The sequence below is a fragment of the Podarcis gaigeae genome, assembly GCF_964106915.1.
Source record: "Podarcis gaigeae genome assembly, chromosome: 7".
NCBI classification, from domain to species: Eukaryota; Metazoa; Chordata; class Lepidosauria; order Squamata; family Lacertidae; genus Podarcis; species Podarcis gaigeae.
The window spans coordinates 59,192,794-59,212,128 of NC_139683.1; the positions used below are offsets into that span (position 1 = coordinate 59,192,794).

The 19,335-nt window shown below is 39.5% G+C and overlaps 1 protein-coding gene across 5 annotated transcripts in view; it reads right to left on the reverse strand.

The window, feature by feature from the left end:
- CDKAL1 (CDKAL1 threonylcarbamoyladenosine tRNA methylthiotransferase) overlaps nt 1-19,335 on the reverse strand; it is a 232,859-nt gene that overhangs the window by 114,826 nt on the left and 98,698 nt on the right. For all 5 annotated transcript variants that reach the window (XR_014566201.1, XR_014566202.1, XM_083746947.1 and 2 more), the window contains one exon: nt 9,976-10,079. Coding sequence is in view for 3 of the 5 variants with exons in the window: in XM_083746947.1 (XP_083603073.1) it covers nt 9,976-10,079 (104 nt within the window). In the remaining 2 variants the exon portion in view is untranslated. The remainder of the gene's footprint in view (nt 1-9,975; nt 10,080-19,335) is intronic.

Genomic DNA, 19,335 nt, shown 5'->3' on the forward strand with positions numbered 1-19,335 from the left:
TCCAACCATCTCGTCCTCTGTCGAGATTTTCTTGTTGGTCTTTAGTTATTTCGAGTATCTGAATGTGTTTGTAGCCGGTTAAGATTTTGTTTCCTCTATGTTGCATTTACTGTACCTTGAGAACCTTTAGGTTCTGTGGAATGAAGGGCAATCTGAAATTCCAATTTAAAAATTGTGTAAGTCTGCCTGATCTGTTTTGCATCTCTTATCTGGAAGCAGGTTAAGTGATTTTTTGCACCGCCATGTTTTATTGCTGCCAGAATCATCTCCACATTCACATTGACCAAAACACCAAAAAGTGCAATATAGGAGCCAGTTAACTGAGGAATCTCTGCCAAATCCACTTTTGAGGATGCAACTCTCTTACAGGCCTCAGCAAGCTGTGGTTTAGTGCTAAAAGCCACAGGGACTGCCATGATGCAAGCAAAACAATAAAACTATGGGTGAACTTGCAGACTTGTCTCACAGATTCATACTGCTAGATTTTGGTTCAGAAAAATACCCACCAGCTTAGTAGTAGTATTGCTTCTCTCCCCATTAGTATTGCTCCTCCCTCCGAAATTGCTTCTCTCCCCATTATGTTGAGCAACACCCTACAGTCAGCTGTGCAATACCACTGGATGCAACCCAAATATTTTAGAAAGTATGCATTTCCACCTCCCTCCATTAGTTAATCCAGTGAAAACAGATTTGTGGCTTGAATTAGAATAAGGGTAGGTGAATGTCAAAAAGTTCAAGATCCTACGCACACATGTTTGAGGTGTCTGTTCCTATTCCTATTGGCTAAATACAGCTATCTATAGAATGGTGTAAAATGGCTACATGAGATCCAGTCTACAGTCTCTGAAGCTATCTTCCCACCCGCACCCCAGTTCATGTCATATTTGATGGATATATTAGCATTTGAGCATTATTTTTGATCTTTATTTTTAATAGTTCCTTCCTAGAACAGCTGCCTGGGATGCCAATCTCTTTTTCCTCAGTCTTTTGTAAATATTTGAAATAGCTATTCATTAACAGTTGCACATTTATTCAGCACTGTTGTTCTGCTTGTGAACTGGAATTAGCTTTTATTCTGCCCCCCTCCCGCCTCCCAGCTTTGGCTGAGCTGGAGAAAGCCTGCTGCTTAGGTTCAATCTGTCAAGATTCAAATTATGCTCCAGCTGAGACCTAATCAAAGGCGTCTGACCCGGTTTGCAAATAAACCAGAAACAAGAGTGGGTTTATTTATTTTTTTCTCCTTTGGGGCACTTGGTCTGCAAATGAAAGCAAAGCAAAAACAGATTACAAATACAACTTAAATTAAAAGCAGCACAACTTGTACTTTTATACAAACTAAATCCCTCTTTTGGCAATGCTGGAGCACCCCACGAATGTGATATGGATCATAATCTTGTAAAGATCTGGTTTATACAAGACATATTGAAAATAAATATCTACACTTATTTTAACACAAGTGTATGCCATAAAAAGAAGCATAAACGTTCAGCAATCAAGCTTCATTGATACGTATATCAGTGTTTGCCAAATAAATGCATAAATGTAAAAACTCTCTAAAGGGCACATGAAACAGATTTTATGTTTATGCCACATTCATCACACATCACTTTACATTTTTATTTTTATAATCTGATTGTGAAATTTATCTTTCATGCAGGTTTTATATCTAATCAATTTTACAAATTTAACTCTCCCCTTAAAACAGTTACAGGTAGATATTCCCTTAACCAACAGTACTATTGACACATATTACTACTACTACTACTACTACTACTACTACTACTACTACTACTACTACTATTTACTTATACCACATCCATCTGGCTGGATTTAAATCCTGATTATCCTGCAACATCCATCACTATCCATTTCTACACTTTTTTGAATATGAAATAGCTTTACAATTGGTGCAAAAAAAGTAGAAATGCCCAATATTATGTGGAAGTTAAGCCATACATTATTACTGCCTTTAGGGTTGACAAGTTCCAGGTCCTCAAATACTGGCAATGACTACAAAAGATCAGTTGTACCAATTATGCAAATCAGCTGCGCCAAATTAGCATACCCAGTGTGTACAGGTGCTTTGTCACTGCTCCACCAGAACACCAGAGGCAGTGAGAGACAGGGCAATTGCTTTCTATCACAGGAGAGAAGAGCTGATCATCTCCTAGTGCCATGGGTATTCTTCAAAGAAACAACACATACCAGAGCTGTGTCTTAGTGTCCCTGCTTCTACAAGCTACTTTTAACATCACAGGATGTGTGCTTTTGTGTGTGTGGCAACAAAATAGCATGTAGATCAAGGGAAGTAATAGTGCCACTGTATTCTGCTCTGGTCAGACCTCACCTGGAGTACTGTGTCCAGTTCTGGGCACCACAGTTCAAGAAGGACACTGACAAACTGGAACGTGTCCAGAGGAGGGCAACCAAAATGGTCAAAGGCCTGGAAACGATGCCCTATGAGGAACAGCTAAGGGAGCTGGGCATGTTTAGCCTGGAGAAGAGAAGGTTAAGGGGTGATATGATAGCCATGTTCAAATATATAAAAGGATGTCACATAGAGGAGGGAGAAAGGTTGTTTTCTGCTGCTCCAGAGAAGCGGACACGGAGCAATGGATCCAAACTACAAGAAAGAAGATTCCACCTAAACATTAGGAAGAACTTCCTGACAGTAAGAGCTGTTCGACAGTGGAATTTGCTGCCAAGGAGTGTGGTGGAGTCTCCTTCTTTGGAGGTCTTTAAGCAGAGGCTTGACAACCATATGTCAGGAGTGCTCTGATGGTGTTTCCTGCTTGGCAGGGGGTTGGACTCGATGGCCCTTGTGGTCTCTTCCAACTCTATGATTCTATGAAAGTTAATTTTCTTATCGGTCTTGAACTCTTCTATGACTAGATACATAAGAATTAAACATAAAAGTAGCTTGTCCAGTTAAGCAAAGGCTAGACTGTAAGGGATGCCTGTATAGTATCCTCATAAAAACATATAGTATCCTCATAAAAACATTTCTGTACTTGCAATCATATCTGTCACCTAAAAATATGCAATTATTCTTTCTCATTCAAATTACATGTTACAAATTGGTCTAGAATCCAAGGTTCTATTGAGCCAGCTGAAATCATAGCTAATCAGAGACCACAGAAGCTTCAGCGCTTTGAGCCACAGCTTACATTTTTGAATGCCATGCTGTCCCCACTGTTATCCATGCACAGCTAACATTGTGTTTATACCATATATGCTGTGCATGGAACAGTCTGTTTAGAAACTGCAGATAATGCAAAACGCAGCAGCAAGAATGTTAACTATGACTGGTTGTATGGAACATATTATGCTGGTCTAGCTGAGTGGCAGATGGTCAATTTCTGAGCGTAATTCAAAGTGGTGATTTTTAAATCCCACCAAAACCTGAAGGACCGCCTTCTCCCAACATTAATACAGAGGTGGGGGACCTTTTTTGGATGTGGGTAACTTTCAGGGACGACAGAAAAAGTTGGTGGAGTTCCTACTCGTATCCACTTCTCTGTCCTCTATCCAGGTTAGCTAGGCAAACACACTGAGGAAAGAAGTGAAGAAAGGCCTGCAGGGACTGTGGCTGGGGAGAAGGTGCAGCCTATGGACAATCACAAGGGCCAAATAGTGAAGTACGGATGGTCACATTTGGACAACAGGCCTGAAGTCTCCCACCCCTGAAAAGAGCTTTTTTGTCTCCATACTGACTTGAGAAACCACCTTACTTGCCTGGCATCATCTTTATTTATTTATTTTTATTTTTATTTTCATTTCCACCCCATCCATCTGGCTGGGTTTCCCAAGTGTATGCCCGGTGAAAACTTATTTATTTGCTCAGGCCTTTTAATGACTGTGGTTATTTAATGCTGGACTTTAATCCATCTGCTGCTTTTCGGGGGTGGGGGGGTGGAACCTGCCTGATTTCGTTGTATTTTTGTTTTATTTTGTAAATTGGTCTGAGACTCATGGCTGGAAAGCAGCTAATAAACGCTTTCAATAAATAAGAGTCCAGATACAAATGATGAATGCCAACTGTATTTAAGTCAATGGGAGTGGTCTTTGACTCAAACAGCATCTTGGGACTTAACAGGTGTTATAAAGCAGCTCCTGATGCAGGAAGGCCTGGCCATGGTCCAGCATTGCAGTGGGTTGAACTAGATGGCCCATGGGATCCCTTCCAACTCTACAATTCTGTGATTCTATAGTAGTTGCAGTTCAACTGGACTATTGCAACATACAATAGTCCAGTTGTGTGGAACTGCCCTGGAAAACCATTTGGAAACTTCAATTGGTGCTGCGAAAAACCTGACTGAGCCAAAGTGTTGGGATCATGTGTCTCCATTACTGTATGAGCTGCACTGGCTCCCAGTCCATTTCTGGGTGCAATTCATGGTGCTGGTTATTACCATTCCCCTTTCCATCCTATGCTGCCTGGTAACTTAGATAAAACTCAAGTATTCATGGGGTGAAATCAAACCCACACGAAAACATGCTGTTATTTTTCAAGGGAAAAAGAAGAAGTTTCAGCTCTCCACAATAAAGCCTGCTGAGAAGGGAGCATACTGAAAGCAAGCCAACATTAATCTGTCTAAAAAAAGGTTTCAGCCACAAACTAAGGTGCCTTCTCAACCCTGTGCCTAAAACTTGCCTTCAGACTATGAAAAGCAAGCAGAAATATCATTTAACAAACAAGCCACTCGCTTACGCAACATTTCTCTGTTGTCTACCATCCTGTAAATCCATGGAAACCATCCTATATACAGACATTTACCACAACACAAACAGAAATATTACACAAAATCCAGAAGCAATGTTCAGCCTCTGAGCTGTGCTTCTGGGAAGGTTTTATAAAGTTTAGCTGGTGAGTAATACTTTTTTTTAAATGTGATTTTGAAGGTGGTCAATGTTACATAGCATCAAGTAATTTCCCCCCTTTTACTCATCTTATGTAGCAATGTATCTTACATACTTATGTATCTTACATACTTATGTAGCAATGTATCTTAAAGTTCTTGCCATTTGAAACACAGGTTAATATAAACAAAGTGGTGAAACATTGTCGCCATTGTCAAGAAAACAACAACCCCTAACCTTAATTACATAATTTACGTACACATATTCTCCAGATCTCTCATCAAAATCAAACTTTCCATGAAGATTTTTGGCTCAATTTCTTAGAACTCAACACCCAACCAAAATGAACCTTAAGTATAATGGGCCTTTACAGATTGCTTTTTGTGGCAGGGAATTCAGTTTCACATGTACTGATGTAATATCTAAAGACGTGGCACCATATAGGCAAGGCCTCTCATATCAGTCGTCCTCACCTGAATGTGGCCTTCTCAGCTGTAGCCCCACCCAGAGAATGTTAAACCTATAAATGTCACAGCCCATGAAACAACAGCTCTCATGCTTCTGCTGTAATCTATAAAGAGTGCCAGAGTAGATTTGATCTTCTTCATCCCTTGTTTCCTCTTCCTCCTCTATCTTTTTGTTACCCATGCCTCTCCCTAGCTTTCCTTCATTGTCCCATCATACTGCCACATTTCCTTGTTCCATCTCAATAAAAGGCCATATACAATAATGGAATAGCAACATTTTCAATACAAAACGATGTATTTCCTCTTCCAATGCAGCTCAGGGAAATACAGAATCCTCATCCCAGGTTGAGAAATGGTGAATAACACAAGGTTCACATAATGAGAAATCTCCACAGTTCTTGTGCAACATTTTACGTTATGCCACACTAGCATCATTAAATCATAATAGCACCATCAACTTCATCAAGATTTTGCAGAGGCTTTAGAATCAGAGCTATTCTTTGGCAGCAGGATGGATTATGGTGGTCACTTCTGAAAGGCAAGGGTTCTCATTTGGCCTATCAAACAGATGGAATTTCTCAGAGGCAGAGCTACTGCATTTAAAAGTTAAAGATAACATAGCATTACTAGCTTCTGGGCATAACTGTAACTAATTGCAACCCAGATCCAACAGAGAGGAGGGTGTTCAATACAAGGCAGAGAAAAATGATCAGTTTTAGCCTTCCTGCTCTTGCAGTGCTAATAACCCAATTAATAAACCAACTGTTGAAATAAAAATAATGGCAAATCACGTAAACACCTTAAGAATAGTGGGATGGGGATTAAAATACAGTTTCCTAAACATTAACACTTCATGCAATGCACCTGTACCTGCTTTCAATTTCCCATAGAACACTTTAGTCTGAAGGGTTATAAATGAATAATACCAGGGATAATCCTTGATGAAATAACAAAACAGGCACACTTTCCTATGGACAAATATTATTTAGAACAGTCACTTGCTCTAAGACGGCACTCCAAGGTTGCCAGAACATATTTCAATTATTTATTTAGAGGGTTTTCAACTATAAAATAAGTACCATTTGAAAGTATGCTGGCAAAAGGTGAATTCCACTCTACCTTTCCAACATACTCTTGCATCTGGTGTTTTAAAACACTCTAGCATTTCAGCAACCCTAGGAAAGCTAATATTTGTCATGTGTTTTCACACCGCAAAGCCACTAAAGAGTTCTACACACAAAACTGCCATTATGAAGAAGCTTGCCTGTGGCTGTTATCATTTGCTGAGTCTTGTGGAGATCTTCTCCATGCCATCAATAATCACAAAGGAGCAGATTCTGGCCTATGCTCATAGTTAATAGAATTTATTTAATGTCACAATCTAAGGTAGCCTTATTGGTTTATAGTATAGCCTCTGTTAAAAACATAGCTTAATATGCTTGTTTTTGTGTTGCACAGTAGTATTCATGGCTACCTAAATTAATAATAGTCCGAAGTCTGCAAATACATTTGTTTTTCCTGAAGAGCCATTAGGAAGCATTACATGGGATAATGAAAAAGAACAAACCCTAATTCTTCATGCTGTCCTGTGGAGCTTTAAGAAACCAACAGACTGGTATCAAAATATTTATCTTGGCATTAAGTGTTTCTACATTAGCAGAGTCAGCAGCCAAGTCCTGAACATTTTTAATATACAAAAGGGAGCAACAAAGCAAATTTTAAGTTAACCATCTTGAGAAGGCATTCCTGTTCAATCTGGTATATCAGAACTTTTGGGGCCAAAAGTATGAGAAAAGGGTCGGAAGAGATAATAGAATAAAATAAGCTACCCAAGTTATCTTAAACCAAGACCGCACATAAGGTATGGTTGTTTAGTGAGTACATTTTATAGCCTTCTATACAAATAACTTCAGAGAATATTACAATAATAGAATCAATTAATACATAAATTACTTGCTGGGCAGAGCAGTGGTCATCCAGTTATCAAGTGGCTATCAAGTGTGTCACTCAGGTCTTGAGTGTATAATGAAAGCAGAACGACATTTATTAAATAAGGCACTAAATGATCTTCAGCAAACACTACAGTAAAAAAAAAATATTTTGGATTTAATCAAAAGCAAATACTTGCACTGCCAAGTATAAACAGGCTCCCTCTTTGTTGACCTTCCTTCCATTATGCCGAACAACATGTCACTTAAAGTCTTAAGGGACTTCAACAAAAGACAGTGAAACAATGCCATGATATATAAATTGTTTAATGCTACGCCAGTTAAGAAAAAGGAAAAAAAGTCAAAGCAAAAAGCGTCCAACGTTGCTGTATGTCAAAAAAGAAACCCAAAACAAACTTTAAACAATGGTAAAGAATAAGACGGCAGTATTTCAAAGCAAGAGGATAAAGGGTTAGATATACCAAACCTTACATTGTCATCAGGAAGTTCTTAGTAGGAAAAGCTCTATGGGAATGAAACTCAAAACTTCGAAGACAGAGGTCCTCTGGCTGGGACGGAGCGATATGGGATTGAGGGGGCAACTCCCATCTCTTGCGGGGTGCAATTAGTGCCAGCATCGTCCATTAAGAGTTTGGGTGTAATCTTCGATACCTCCCTCTCTATGGAGGCGCAGATTACAGCTATAACAAAGGCAGCATTTTTTCATCTCCGCCAAGCTAAGCAGTTGGCTCCTTATATCTCTCGCCCTGACCTAGCCACTGTGATCCACGCGACGGTCACCTCCAGACTGGATTATTGTAACTCGCTCTACGTGGGGCTGCCCTTGAGACTGACCCAGAAACTCCAGTGGGTGCAGAATGCTGCGGCGAGACTCCTTATGGGGTCTTCGCTGCGAGATCATATTCATCCGGTACTATACCAGCTGCATTGGCTCCCGGTGGAGTACAGGATCAGGTTTAAGGTGCTGGTTTTAACCTTTAAAGCCCTATACGGCCTAGGACCCTCGTACCTACGGGACCGCCTCTCCTGGTATGCCCCACAGAGAAATTTACGGTCTGCAAATAAAAACATCCTAAAGATCCCAGGCCACAGAGAAGTTAGGCTGGCCTCAACTAGAGCCAGGGCTTTCTCGGCCGCGGCTCCAATCTGGTGGAACGCTCTGTCACAAGAGACTAGGGCCCTGCGGGACCTGACATCTTTCCACAGGGCCTGCAAGACAGAGCTGTTCCACCAGGCCTTTGGTCAGGGCGCAGCCTGACCCCCTCCTCTGGCAATCTGCACAGAATTCTGCTTGATGGTTGCCATTAATTTGACCTTAGTTTGATTTTAATTAATTTTATAATGAATGTTTTTAGAATGTTGGACTATTTTGATTGTTGTTAGCCGCCCTGAGCCCAGCTTCGGCTGGGGAGGGCGGGATATAAATAAAATTTATTATTATTATTATTATTATTATTATTATTATTATTAACTTTGTAGTTTTCTTTTCTGGTGAAGCAAGTAGCAAAGCCCAAACAGAAAAGAGCATGTGATTGAGATCAATAATTGAACCTTTTTCTCCTGGGCCTTTGGCTACTTAAAACAAACCAGACATAGACATAGAAACATAGAGCCGGAAGGAACCCTGAGGATCATCTAGTCCAACCCCCTGAAATGCAGGAATATGCAGTTGTCCCTTATGGGGCTTGAACCTGCAGACTTGACGTTATCAGAACCAAGCTCTAACCAACAGAGCTATCTACGGCCTTACTGGAAATTAAACAACCCAAGTATCTAAGAACATCACCTGATGCATTTGCTTTACTAATAAATCTACAACACAATCATATACACGCTGACTCAGGAGCCCCATTATGTTCAACGCAGCTTACTACCAGGAAATATGACTACAGATCTGTAAGACTGCACTTCTAAAGTGTCCACAGTATTTTTCCAAGACAGGAGGATGGGGAGAGAACCAGAATGCCCCCCAAGACCTCCTAATAGTCCTACCAGGTCCAGCGGGCACCAGCTAATGAATTCAGGTAAATTCTGGATATGTTTATGGATATGGTAAATTCTGGATATGTTTACCCATGCAGACGCATGGGGAGGATTGACAGTAGAATGAAACGGTAATGCCCAGATGCCCTTGACTTGGTTAAGCTGTTGCCACTCAGTAACTAGGCAGCTTAGAACCAGACAACAAAGTGTTAAGAGAGCCTACAGTCAACAGCATAATGAGATTTGAATTTTAACTTCCTTATGCAACTTCTATTGAATTGTTTATTTATTAAATTTCTATACCGCCCTTCATCCAAGGATCACAGGGTAGTTCACAATATAACAATTAACAATGTGACAACATGCTTTACTGGTATAAAAAAGGCTGAACAGTTTCAGATTCCTTCAATAAAAACCACTGGTTACAGACACGTTACACTTGTTGCTTATATGGAGCAATTCCCGTAAGTTTTCCTGGTGCTGATCATCTTGCAGTACTATGGGCTGTCTTTTTTGTGTGATTTTGCTATGTTTAGCACAGCCTTCCCAACCCTGATGTTGCTAGATCACAAATTTCATTATCTCTAACCACTGGCCATGTGTGCTGAGGATGATGGGATTTCTTAGCAAATACTACTTTATACACACTGATATAAATTTGGTAGATCAAACCAGACTGAGGTTTTAGAAAACAAAAGAAAACAAAAAAAGCTTACCTTGAAAGGATTGTTTGGCTCTGTTTACCAGTTCTTCAATAGGATAACTTGCGAGATCTCCTCTGGCATGCTTAGTTTTGCAGTAGGTACATGCATTCAAACACCTAGGGAGGAAGTAGAAAGCATTACTTTATAAATCAGTTCTCCCTAACCCTACAACATATTGTTAAATGCGGTTGTTTAAGCTTCAGCATCACTGCCAGATTGCCTTCTGCTGGCAGTGGTAAAGTCTAAAAGAAGTACTTGAAGAAATACAGAGAGTCTAAAAGAAGTATCTGGAGAAAAAGTAGGTGAGCAGGTACCACAACGTTTAAAAATGCACAGATGAAAAGTCTGCTAGATGAGCACAAAAATAATTTGCAACAGATCTTGATGTTCATTGTACTGAAAATGAACCCATCTCCCAGTAAGCCATTCTAAAATTTCATTTTCCCCACCTCAGTGAATGGATTTTAATCTGGTTAATAGAAGGCTATTAAAAGTCAAGATGCTCAGTGCTGGTAAGCTTCTTGTTTTAACTCAGGCCAACAGCTGAATAGCAAAGGATATACTTCTCTTGCATTCGCCCCCACTTAAATTCTTTCCTTATACTCCAGTTCCATAAACTTCCAAAAATATTGTACGAAGCAGAAAACCTACATCAAGAAGGGAAAATAATGTCCATTCATGTTTGTAGGGATAGTAAACCTGCTAAAAAGATAATTCAGTAAAGGTCCCTGGAGTTAGAAATGGTAAATACGAGGCGTGAACAAGATTATGAAGTAGCATGAATTAAGACAAAAAGATACATAAAACCACAACAGAAAGTAAAATAATGGTTGATTCACAATACAGCGAAGATTACACAGCACCATATTTTCTAGCACCACTTTCCTTTCAACTTTTAAACTCAACTGAATCTGAAGTGATGTGCCTCACAGTTGGAAATCAGAACAACTATGACAGAACAGGGAAAAAGACTTCCCCAAAGTATGGCTCTCATCTGGAGAAGAGAATGAAAACAGACAGTCATAGAGACATTAAAAAAGATAAAGTGCTTTTTGGAGAAGGGTAATCAAAGAGCTCAAATTTTATAAGCCAATTACAGCCCTCAGAGTGCATTTAGATGCCCACTTTATCCATCTCCGCTTGTAGAAACCAATGGTACGCAACAGATAAGAAATTGGTTCATTTCTAATCCAACTGGAAGTAATATGCAATTACACAACTGAATTTGTGTCAGGGCCTGGGGCCTAATACTTCACTTACTGCCGCAGGCTTAAACAAGTCATGCGATATACAGCACCCCAGAGTAATGCTGTGTTCCTGATATAGCAGTGCAACTAATGCATCACTGCTGACTCAAAGAGAAAAGCCATCCATCAAGGGTCTCTGGAAGATTGCACCCTCTCCCTCCTAGGTAGACAGTCACAGCAAGGGGAAGTCTAGCTTGGCTAAAGTCATCAGCTTGAGAATGAACAGCTTGAGGGAGCAAGTTCATCTCTCTTTGCTGGAAAGAACTCTGCTCTGACTGGGGCCCGAGAAACACCAGCAAAAGAAGATGCATTTGGCTCCCACTGGATGCAAGTATCTTTTAACGTTTTGTTCCGACATTATCCAACTGATGATTTCCATTCCCTCCACTCACCTTCTGCAATGGCTCATATTATTTAGATGATAAGCCAGAGGTCAAGACTTATTGTTTCAATTTATGTATAAGGCCTATTTAACACAGACACTAACTAAACTAAACACTCATACCAAGCCTTAGCTTGTCTTGCTCATGAACTCATTATTTTACAAGATTTTCCTTCTTAGCATTCACTAAGCCCAACAATGATTAATGCAAAGAACCTCTGGTGGACTGAGGAGACCATAGCTCAGCCTGCTTCCTGGGGTAAAAAGGCAAGAGTTTTCAAGTTGTAGCATTCAATGGCACATTCTCCTACACCTCTAGCCTTTGCTATCTTTTGTCTCAGACAGGAAGGGCAGTAAGTATCAGGAGGAGCCCCAGGAGAAAAGGAAGGGTTGCCTTATGCATAGTCAGATCATGGACCTATCAAGTTCAGTGCTGACTAGCAGCAGCTCTCCCGTGTTTCAGAAAGATTTTGTCTTTTCTAGTGCTAGCTGGAGATGCCATAGATTGAGGCTGGAACTTTTCGTATGCAGAGCATGCACTCCATCATGGCAGGTTCAGAGGTGGCAAGCACTATGAAGAGTAGATTAACTATTATGCCGAGGAAACATCTCATGGTAGTTCTCTGGATATCAGTTCTACTTGGATAAGAAAAACACTAGTCACTCGTGCATGTGTATGCACATGAACCGTATAAGTAAAATATATATTTCACATGTAATGTAAACAAGCTGCTGATAGTTTTATTGTGGCTTATTGAGGTTGCCATTTTTTGTTTTTAGTACCAGGAAGCTTTTTCTTACCATAGTTTTGTAATATCAAGGGATGATGTATTTATATTATTGTATAAGACTGAATCTATGTATTTCAAATTGTTTTTTTTTTGTGTGTAGGCTGCCATCAGGACTCAGCTTAAGAACAGTGCTCGAAATCAGCCAGGAGACAGGCGCATTTTGTGACTGGGAATTGTCTGATTGTGGACAATTTGAGAAGTCTTGGTGCCATGTATGGCAACTTGAGATTCAAGATTAAAATTGCTGCTGCTGGCACAGAGGGCGCAGGAGGATAACTCCAAAGTAAGATCGTTAGCTGCTGCCTTCCATGCTGTTTTGCCTTGTTTCACCTCCCCAAAATGCTAGCTCGCTGATTGCTGCCTTCCATGTTCCACTTTGCCTCCTCTCCCTACCCCAAACAGGTAAGTTCAAATCTAGTACAATACTTTACATATCTATTTCACACACATGCACCGGTATATATAAATATTAAATATTCAAATGACCTATGGTTTTAACCACGATTGCAGGGGCTGAGTCCATTTATGCTTGTGGTGTCCAATTAAAAATGTGATATTAACAATGCTTCACTGATGTGAATTGTGTATTAGTTCATACATTTCAGAAAAATAAATAGAAAGTGCTGCTGCACTTGGAAAATAGCGACTAGCCATCCTGTTTTTGCGCCCGTAACCTAGGTTCCAGGATTCATGAGACAAATAGCTTTCTATCTCAGTTTCTAAAACTACTTAAGAAGTGCACAAATCTAATAATTTTGTAAAGTTTTAATACAGCAAGCAGGTGGATTAAAGAAAAACAAAACATAATTAAAGTAAGTAAAGAAATACAAGGATTTGGAAGATGACAGGCTACATGAATGTCTCTCAGGAGCTTGAGTCCTTGCTTCAGAAGCTGATAGGGAAGAGAATGAAGGCATTTATTGCAAACATATAAAAAAGAAAGGTGGTGATGAAGGCTGTCTTTATGCAGAACAGATGGACTAATTGACATTTCAAAAGCAAACTTCAGCTCAGACCAATGGGGAAAAACTAAAGACCACACAGATGTGATACTATCAGCAATCCTCTCAAGACAGCAATCTGGGAACTGCAACTGTTACTCAGAAGCAAAAATATGGCAAAAGGGACCGCTTTGGCTGCCTAAAACAAACGGCTGATGCAATTTCTATTTTGTGGCTCAAAATTATTATTGACAAGTAGTACAACTGTGAAGTAGCATAGCACAGAGGACTGGACACTGACCAGAGGGACTAAAGCCCCAACTCATTAGCATACTTCAAATTTGTACCTCTGGTTCACTGTCCCATGTGTAAAGAATAATTTTTTATGATAGCTTAGATGTTGTGATGACAACATATCTTAAAGAGACAGAGCTGACTGAAAAAGAAAGAAAGAATGATATATTTGTATTTAAAGAGAATTACGTATCTTAGAAGTATTACTTACTCTGTTTAGGGCTCAATCTACACAATGTGATATAAAAGATGCTTTACAATTCATAAAAGCACCAAACATTCCTTAAAAGCTCTAAGTGACATTTATGATGAAGACACTTGACCTTATTCTAAGACATCAGCAGCTGGTTACAGAGTGGAGCAACCCTTGAAAATATAGAATTCTTTTAAATAAGAACAAATCTGAGGCTATTTAGACTCTCCAAATTAATTTTTTGTGACTTGGGAGATTTACTGCAATAGCCCAGGTCTAATTAAGGCTGTGCCAGGACCCAAGAGCTTAGGACAACACATGACAGCCTTATGCAATAAAACATGCTAGGTAATGTCAACAGGCAGATATGTTGGCATAAGTGCTTAGAATTGCTATGTATAAATTATCAAGGTTTAAATCCATTATCATTTTCAAATTCAATCATCATGCTTATGAAAGTGCACTAAGGGAGTCTGCACAATCTACATGGGGGTGGGCAGGGAGACACAGAGACAAAACCCAGCCTAGGTTAAAAAGCACTTTTAATCATTTTACTGCTATGGCAATACCCACTGAACACACCATAAAGTATCTGCCCCCACTCTCAATATTTACACAGGGCAGAAGGTTCTTTAGTTATAAAAGGTTTTCCATCAGTAGCGATCTGGGAAAGGACAGTTCTCTTACTCTCCCAGGTACCTTTACTGTCTTGTTTACCCCTCCTTAAAATAATGCCTAATACTTTTCTGATAGTACTTGAAGAAGCACCAGGCAGCATGTACAAGATGGAACAATTTATAAAAAACAAAAATCACCCACAGAAGAATTCATTAATTACTGAAATTTTTAATTCCAAAACTGACAGAATTTTGATGTTAAGAAATGATTTCAAAAACAAGAAAATGCTGCAGTTCTGGCAATGCATAGATGCGCATAGATGGTAAACAAACCTGTTGGATAGGAAATTTCTGCAAGTTGTAAACTGTTCTCTTGGTAGCTGGTTACTTCACTGGTGTAGCTTACGTCACATTATGGACCAGCGGAGAACAGTGGAGTAGATTGAGAATCATGCCCCTCCCCTTTCGTTTGTGTCTGACTATTTTATAGAAAGTTGACTTGGAAGTTCAAGACATTATGGCTTTTGCAGGTTAAGTAACAAATTAAGTAAGGAAGTAATGCACTTCTAGAAATCATATGCTGGTGTGGCTATACCTAAAGCTGGAGTATACTGTTTACATTACTCTCCCACCTCAATTCCATTACTGCCCCCTTTTCCTCCAATCTACTGGAATGATGGAAATCACAGGATTCCCTTACAGTCCTTACTATACCTATTTTTATAGAAAGTCAATCTGCATCAGCACAGCATAACTGGATTATAACTTGAATGAATAGTTTTAGCAGTTATTTATAAAACAAGAATGGCTATCCCCACCACACTCCTGCGGACTGAGTAATGCACTTAGCAAACCAAGAAGTCCTCTAAGATTAACAACCCCTAAACCAGCCATATAGAAAACTCAGCTGAAAAGTGGGCCGCTGCCTGTGATAAGAGCTATTGTTTTCACTTCCTCAATGGCTTTTGGGACATAGTCTTTCAGAGTGGTTAAATCACACAGGAAACATTAGGCTTCAGTTAATTCTGAAACATATAACAGGTTCTTTGGATAAAAGGTATTGTTTTAGTACTGGTCAAAACATCCGGAAGAAAGGGGTTAAGAATTCTATGTGAGTGGGGCATGTTAGCAAGCTTAATTTAGACAGACAGAGATAGCTATCAGACTTGCTTCAAAAAAGAAAAGAAAAGAAAGTATGTCAGTAGTCTCTGTGGGAACACAGCTTCTGAATTGTGTAGAATAATAGCAAAAACACCGTAAGCCATCAAAAAATGCAACACCATGTCTTTGAAAATAAGCTTCCTACAGTGACACTTAGGCAAGATTTTTCTCTTCATATTTCTGCTACAATTTGCACTAGGTTCTCAAATAGTATGAAACTGTACCAGGAGCTGGTACTCAAAGCATGTTCCAATGCTACTAATGTTGCTAGCACATTGTTGTCTCAAAAGATGACCTAAATTACTAGCAACCAGTAACTGCCATAAAAATTTGAAGCCAGCTTAGCAGGAGAATGCTACTGATGTGGATTCAAAAAACAGGCTTTTATGGGGGGGAAATTGCTTCTATTAAATAAATGTTCTCCTTTTGAGAGGAAAATGCACAGCTACAGTAACAAATCTAGCTGCCCCAAATTATGCTTAAAGCTAATAAAAAGGTTTAATATCTGAAGTCCATTGCTCTCTTGAAAGTTCAGAAGTAGCTAACAATATTTCTTTTTCTAATTTATAATTATAAGCATTCTGTGAGGTAGGGCCCTATTGCAAAAATCCCACAGATTGGGGAAAATCATTTGCTCTGTGGAAAATGCGCAGAGGAATGATCACAACCTTCTATAGATGATAGATGATTTTAAAAGGGTCTTCTCGGTAGTGGCGCCCACCTTGTGGAACATCCTCCCATCAGATATCAAGGAAATAAACAACTATCTGACTTTTAGAAGACATCTGAAGGAAGCCCTGTTTAGGGAAGTCTTTAATGTTTGATCTTTTATTGTGTTTTTAATATTGTGTTGGGAGCCACCCAGATGGGTGGGGAATGAATAAATAAATAAATAAATAAATAAATAAATAAATGGTTGAAGGTATTGGGGAAGGTCAGTTTGTGTGACTGGATGGATGACCACTTGAAGAACCACAGTTAAAGGTAAGCTACCTTCCCCCCTGCCTTTACAAGTTTCTAGGGGTAAAGCCAAACCTATGGACTATGCAACTACATAGTGGTCCTTCGTGACTTATGTCAAAGGACCAACGTATGGCTCACAGGTTCCTGCAAACTGTGATTTTATTTGGATTTGATGGTATTCCAAGACTTATTACTGACCGCTCCATTGTGCTTTCATGGAATCATGATCTTATTATTCCTTGTATTGTATTTCTACCCTGCATCATTCTTTCCTCTCCCCTTAAGTTGTGGATCATCTGATGTTGAACAGCTTTGCTTCTTTATCTCTCAAACACTTGCATTGTTATATGCAATTAAATAATTAAAATTTGGGGGTAAGGAATGTTAATACTTCCATTCCCATTAACAATAATTATTCTTTTTAGGGATTGTGAACATAACCCACATTTGTGTATATATTCAATTTAATTCAATCTTTCTGTATTCTTGTATGTAGTTTATATTTATGTCCTTTCCTTAATTTTTTAAAAGTCCTGTAAATGACAACTTTGGCCCTAAACATTGCTGGATAGAGGAAGAGTGTGATAAAGTTATTACCAATAACTAAAGAAAGCATTTTGGGAAAGGGAAATGAAACCTTCACTTACTTATTAGATCAGTTTAAATCAGGAATGTCCAAAGTCCGTTTCGGGGGCCTAATCCGGCCCGCCGGCTGATTTAATCCTGCCTCCGTGTGGCAGTATATGTCCTGGGGTAAAATCCTTCACTTCATCAAATCTGGCCCTCTTTGAAAAAAGTTTGGGTACCCCTGGCCTAAATGATCAACCTTTCATCCTTTCATCTTTCTTACATTTTAAATGTTGTGTTTGCACCTGTCCTGCCACATTTTCATATCTCAGCTACCAAAAACCAGTCTGACTGTCTTGATGTACCTTGGGCCCAATCTTGCCTTCCTCTTTTAAGTAACTCAAGCCTGGAACTATTCCAGGTCACCTGCAACCAGGTATTATAAAAATAATGGCTTACATACACTCTTTGAAAAAGAATAGATAGATACTCTTCTAATCTGGTGTTCAGCTCATGAGTCAGTCTTAAGCAATTGCAACTGTGCAAGATAAATCCATTTCCTCTCTTTCTGAAGCAGTGGCTTCCTGGCAATATAGATATGACAAGCTTTTTATAAGGCATTAGACAATAAATTAAGAAAATCACACATTGGAGCATAAAAACCAGTTCAATGAAGTACAAGCAGGCACAACCTTCTAGTCAACCATCACAAAATGTTCCCAAGTTGCAAGAATAAATTTGTGAAAATTAACAAGGAAGAAAACAGACGTGAGCTAAATGAAAACCTGTGATAAAGGTAGATGGGGTAAAAGTGTATGTGATATTGCTCAAATTGTTCAGTAGCTGAAACTTCTGTGAGCTTGTACCCAAACACCAACTTTTCCTCTTGACATGGATATTGTGCCTTTTACACAGGAATGCTCAGAGAGATAGCTCAGTTGGTAGAGCATGGGAGTCGTGGAGAGGTAGAGATCTCAGGGTTGTGGGTTCAAGCTCCAAGTTGGGCAAAAGATCCCTGCATTGGGGAGGGGTTGGAATAGATGACTCTTGTGGTCCTTTCCAACTCTACAATTCTATGATTCTATATACCTGTGGCCTTTCTGAAGCTGAACTAAAGCTCCCATCACGGCTGACCATTGACCATGCGGACTGAGGTTTCCAGGAGTTGGGTTCTAATAACAGTTGGAGGGACACAGGTTCTAGGGTGACAAGCAGAAATGCAGGAAGTGGCATCATTCCCACCATCGAGGGCATACACTTTTAATCACACAGCTGTTAAAGGCATACAAACCTGGCAGTTGGAGGCAATTAAAGTCAACAAGCCTTTATCTGTCCTGAGAGAAGGAAGAACAGAGCAAGCAAAGCAAGCAAAAACAACAGCAGGGCCTGCTCTGATCAGACTGTCGCTTCCCTTGGACCAACTTTACTTTTTATATCATTTATTTGTTTTAGTAAACTGCCTTTGGAGCATTGCCAAAAAATGCCATTTATAAATACAACAAATGCATAAATAATAGTAATGACTGAAGCAAGCCACATTCTATGTATATTGTTGATGTAATCTTTGCTTGCAAGTTTTCCATTTCCACATATATATCTCTTTATTTCTACTGTCTTAACTGTTCTACAACTGACAGTGGAAAGTGAAGTAGCTATATATTCATAACCAACAGGAATTATATTATACTATTATGAAGGCTGTTTCACACTTTACGCACACCACAGCAGATGCATAAACTGTGTGTCAATGCACTCAGGAGCTCTAATTTGCCGCAAGTCCCTGACATGTATACAATGGATATTTATAGAATTGTGCCTGTCAATCACACTTTTGTGTGTTTGCTACAGGGTGTACATGAGGGTAGCTGCTGCAAATGTGATTGCTGTGTAAAGTAGCTCAGACAGTAACACAGCTATTTGGCTCAGTATTGGAAGCTGTGAAGAAAGTTTGTATTGAGATCTCTACCGAAAGCTAATATACTTTGGTCTAGTGCTCAGAGATCAGAATGTACATCTCAAATCTCACAACAACTTTATTGACTATCTGTTTGTTTCTGGACTCAATTTAAGTCCTGTTTTTAAAGTCCTAAATGAGCTGGGACAAGGTCATCTTAATGACACCTTGCTCCCATAGAGACATGCCTGGACTTTGAGATCAGTCTTGTAGGCCTTGCTCTTGGTGCCATGATGAGGGCCTTTTCAATGGTAGCAGCATG